At 41.9% G+C, this 4881-nt stretch overlaps 2 protein-coding genes and 1 long non-coding RNA gene across 3 annotated transcripts; 1 reads left to right on the forward strand and 2 right to left on the reverse strand.

Annotated features, from left to right (window-relative positions):
* Nucleotides 1-711: 711 nt before the first annotated feature.
* On the reverse strand, nt 712-1044 carry LOC147950298 (uncharacterized). The gene has a single exon (XM_087512808.1). It carries the CDS (start codon nt 1042-1044, stop codon nt 712-714), a length of 333 nt encoding a protein of 110 aa, XP_087368934.1.
* Nucleotides 1045-1121: 77 nt separating this feature from the next.
* Nucleotides 1122-2400, reverse strand: LOC147950299 (uncharacterized). The gene is made up of 2 exons (XM_087512811.1): nt 1585-2400; nt 1122-1541 (listed from the first exon to the last, which is right to left on the reverse strand). The coding sequence occupies exons 1-2, from the start codon at nt 2398-2400 to the stop codon at nt 1122-1124; spliced, it is 1236 nt and encodes a 411-aa protein (XP_087368937.1).
* A 1743-nt stretch (nt 2401-4143) lies between these two features.
* LOC147950300 (uncharacterized) lies at nt 4144-4587 on the forward strand. Its single transcript, XR_015596292.1, has 2 exons — nt 4144-4271; nt 4373-4587. It is a non-coding gene; the product is annotated as an uncharacterized LOC147950300 (long non-coding RNA).
* Nucleotides 4588-4881: the final 294 nt, after the last annotated feature.

Consider the following 4881-nt stretch of genomic DNA (forward strand, 5'->3'; position numbering starts at 1 on the left):
GGCAAACATCTTGTTGACTAGTCTTTGGTAGGTAGCCCCAGCGTTCTTCAAACCAAAGAGCATAACCTTGTAACAATACATCCCTCGATCGGTGATAAATGATTTTTTTTCTCGATCTTCCTTGTGCATGAGGACCTGGTTGTACCCCGAGAATGCGTCCATATATGTCAAGAGTTCATTGCCGGCGGTCGCTTCGACGAGCTGATCGATTTTTGGTAGCGGGAAACTGTCCTTCAGGCAAGCTTTATTCAGGTCGGTGAAGTCGACGTAAATCCTCCACTTGCCGTTTTTCTTCTTTACGACCACTGGATTAGCCAGCCATTCCGGGTATTTGACCTCGATAATCGAACCTGCTCCGAGTAGCTTTTCCACTTTGTCGTTGACCGTCTGCGATCGATCTGGTCCCAACTTTCTCCTCTTTTGCTTGACGGGTTTGTGAGTTGGATCGACATTAAGTTCATGCGTCGTGACTGAGGGGTCGATACCTTTCATGTCCTCCATCGACCATGCGAATGTTGACGCATTAGTTCGTAGAAAGAGGATTAGCTCGTCACGCATGGTTGGGGTTATGTCTGTACCGATAGTGACACGTTTCTTTGCATCGGACGCATCGATAACTACCTCCTAAGTTGCGGTGACTCCCTGCTAAATGGGAGTCGGTCTTCCGTCGGTCGGCGATGGGCTAACGTCGCTGACCTGGCACTGTGGTTGCTATAACTTCTTCGCTGTGCGAAACTTATGCTCAATTAGAAAACACGCTCTCGCGCTCTGCTTGTTGCCGCGCAACGTGTACACTCCTTTTGGGGTCAGGAAGTTGACGTACTGATGGTATGTCAACGGAACTGCGAGCATCTTATGGAGCCACGGAGTTCCCATGATGACGTTATAGATGGTAGGCTTGTCAATGACAGCGAACTGAAAATATCGAGCTGTTCCACCAACAAAGATTGGCAGGTCTATGGTGTCGATTGACATGAGGAAGTCTCCATCTAATCCCGTTAGCGAATGGCATTCTGGCATGATGACGCTCTCGCTCACCTCCATTTGCGCGAGGATGTTCCTGAAGATCACATTTTCCGAACTCCCGGTATCGATCAGGATTCTTGTGACTTGGCTCTCGCTTATGAGGAGCTCACGACCAATGGGTCATTGTGTGGTAGATCCAACCCCTCGAGGTCGCTGTTATCGAAAGATATAGGTATGTTCGGGGAGTCGATTCTTGGTGGCCAGGATTTTTTCATCTTGGCTTTCTTGGTGTACTCTCTAATCGACCTGACCGAGTCGTTACACCCTGCTAATCCTTCCATAATCATATTTATCGGTCGCCTGGGTTGCGGTGGGTTTCGATCAAGCTTTCGATCTGCACGTGGTTGTTTCTCGTGAGCGACATCGTCCGACATCTCCAGTTCGTCTCCGCTCTGGTCGTCGAGAATCTTGGAATCCCTGCTTATGAATTTTCGGGCAATAGCTTCACCTCGTTTAGTATCGCTTTTCCTGTATCGGGGTGTCTTGCTTCTGTCAAACTCGACGACAATTGCGCCCTTCTTGTATCGTTCCATTAAGATTGACTGGAGGTAGCAGCACTCCTCGGTCGCATGAGTGGAACTTCCATGGTTGCTTCTGCTGCGCGTCATCGCTAATCGCAAAGGTACGGCGGGTCCGATCTTTATTCTGAGTGAAATGTTGTTGGGGCTCAACGTGTTCGATTTTTGGAGCTACGACCACCGGTTCTTTGGTCGTGGTGCTCTTAGCCGCTGCTTGCTTCTTAGCGTTGACAGCCTTTTCTTCTTTGAGGTCTATATGTTTGGCAGCTCGGAGCAATGCTTCAGCTATGGTTTCCACGTGTGACAAGGACAGTTTTTCCTTGAAACGAGACTCATACCATAGGGAGTTCTTGAGTGCGATGATAGCTGCGGCGTCTGGGATTGAGACGTTGACCATAACTTCCTTGAATCGTCCTATGAATGACCAAAGCGACTCGTGGCGTTCTTGTGTCAGAGCGTAGAGGTCGGCGTGCGAGTTTTTGTTTTCCATCAGAACCGAGAAGTGCTTCAAGAATTCGGTTATTAGGTCCTTGATATTGTCGATCGACCCGTAGGGAAGTTGTGAGAACCAACTTAGGGTAGTGCCCGTCAAATGTTCGGCAAAAACTTGACATGCCCTGGCATCGTACTCTGCCGGGCTGAACTGTAGTGGGCCGAGAGATACTCCAAACGTGTGCAGGAATTCTCTTGGGTCGGGGATGCCGTCGTAATAGCCTAATCTTGGCTTGACTGATCTCCGTACTTGCGTGGTCGCTAGCCTTCTGGAAAACGGTGTTAGCTGCGTTGCTTCTAGTATGAGGTCAACCTCTGGTGCCTTCCTTGTCACTTTTTGGAATATCGCTTTCATCTCTTGCATTTTGTCTTTGATTTCTTTTAGCTCGAAGTCTTGGTTATCACCTAGTCTTCCCTGGACTGTAGGGCGGGGATCTATGTTGCCGATCTGTAGTTGTGGCCTTGCGGTTACTCGATCGGCATTTTAGCTTGCTGGGTTTGGCCGAGTTGTTTGGAGGTAGCTTATTTCCTCTTGAGATCAGGCATGTCCTGCGATCAATGTGTCCAGACGAACGTTTGTCCGCTGTTCTTGCTGGTCAAGGCGCGTCTGTATTCCATGCAGTAGCTCATCCATACTGGGAGTGCGGCGTTCGGCGAACAGGGCGAGCTGCTCGGGGGTTTGTGTTGTCGTTTCGACGATTGTCGGGCTTTCCAGATTCGTAGCTATGACGAATTCGCCAGGGCTGTCAGTAATTGTCGTCTTTCTAGGGGCATCGGGCGTTGGGAGTGCTGTATTTCCTGCCTGGTCCGTTGCTGGGGTGATCGTTCCTCCTGACGATCCTACTCCTAGATGTCCGTCTTTGGTATTTCCTGTCATTTTGTCTATTCTCCGTAGGTCCGTCTTCTAAGTTCTCAAAGAAAGTTTGGACTTGGCTCCCCATACCTAGCGCGCCAAATTGTTGATGTTCAAATAGATAACAAGTAAGATATTTAGTTTGGTAAAAGAGGGTCGAAGCTTTCTTATTTAACTCGGTGTCGGGGCACAAAAGGGGTCGGACTACAAAGGGTTAGTCGAGCTAACAAGCGATCGGCTAATAAACGACGAGCTACGAGCTCGTCAAAGTTTACAAGTGATGAATAAGATCGTCTCGTCTTCTTTTATCTGTCCTTTTTCTCTCTGTTTTTCAACCCTCTCTACGGACACTGTACGTCCTCCTTTATAGACAACTGTATCGGTTCGTCTCCGGAAAGATTATAATACCCTTCGTTGACTTCGGTATTGTTGGCCTTCTTCCGGATTGGGCCTTTTGTAGGGATCCAGACCCACCCCGAACATCTACTTTGCCTACGTGAAATGTTATAAAATGTTCACTCTTACCTTTGTGGATTTATATTTGTTCTTATCTTAATCATTTTACAGAAGGAAACAAATCTACATCTTTATTTTCTTTTAACTGTAATCTACGGAACTAATTTGTCACATATGACTAGAAAAAAATACCTCTTGCGTTTATTTTTGTTAATATATAAAATAGATAGATTATTTTAAACTTATCACATTTAACTTCAAAAAATACTTCTAACATTTTGTAGGGGTTATTGGCTTGAGATTTGAATAAATTTTAAAAAACTTTAAATATTATATAAAATCTGTTGTTATGAGATCAAGATTTTGTTAAACTCTGCTAAAATTTAGTGTTAATAGTTTGTGATTTGTAAAAAATCATTTAAAATCTTTACAAGTTTAGGTTATTGGATTCAAATTTTTATATAGTCATTAAAAGTTTTTTTATTCAATTAAAACAAAAGAATCTAAGATTGTTAATGAATTCAATTATTATGTTATTGATTCATGATTTTATACACTTTCTTGACAAAATAAAATCATGGAAAGTATCACAAAAATACAGAGATTGTTTGAAGTATTTTACAAATTTTTAGAAAACTAATCAACAAAAACTATAGAATACTATCTAGCAATCTTTAAAAAAATTTCACTTATTCACTTTTGATGATTTTGTTGACATCTTCAGAAAAATTTATAGATTAGATTCCAATAACACCTCCTTATTTGTGTTACTATATAAGTAGATATATAAACACATACAAAATGTAAAACAACAACAACAACAAATAATATCATAAAAATGGCTAGCACAAAGAAAATGCTGCTTGCATTTGTTCTCACTATTCTATTTGTCACATCTTCAGTTCATTGTGATGATAATACTCCCGGTACTAGTTTATTATTATACACACTATTCATTTATTTTTATAGATATATTTTATTCTCATATGAATCTATATTTGTTTAATGATTATTAACTGTAAAATAGGTTTTGGAATAAAGGGAAGCTTCTTGTGCTACCAACGAGCTCCATGTAAAATGGGAGGAGACGATGGATGCACCCAGTTTTGTCTTAAAGAGATAAACGATCAATTATATGGTAAATGTATGAATGGTACATGTTGTTGTGTGATAGAGTAATAATCTATCCAAATATTTATATTGCTAGTTTGCTACTTCAATAAAGTCACGAATTTTCATACAGTTTTGTTAAGTTTCGGAGCTCCTTAAGCCTAAACGAATGAATCACTAATACATAATCAAACAAAGATTCAAACCATGAAACTAATACAAAACAAAGAACACAAGTCCATGTAGCTTCTCTTTGATTATGCTACATCGAACTTAAAAATAAATGATCTTATAACATAATAGTAATATATGTATATACAGTATATATTCATTCAGGTATATTCGGGTTTTCGGGTATTTACCCAAACCGAACTCAAACCCAAACTACCAAAGAACTAGCCCCCATTCGGATATATGTCATTAATG

Source organism: Camelina sativa, chromosome 1 (assembly GCF_030686135.1).
Source record: "Camelina sativa cultivar CO46 ecotype springtype chromosome 1, ASM3068613v1".
In the NCBI taxonomy this organism is placed as follows: domain Eukaryota; kingdom Viridiplantae; phylum Streptophyta; class Magnoliopsida; order Brassicales; family Brassicaceae; genus Camelina; species Camelina sativa.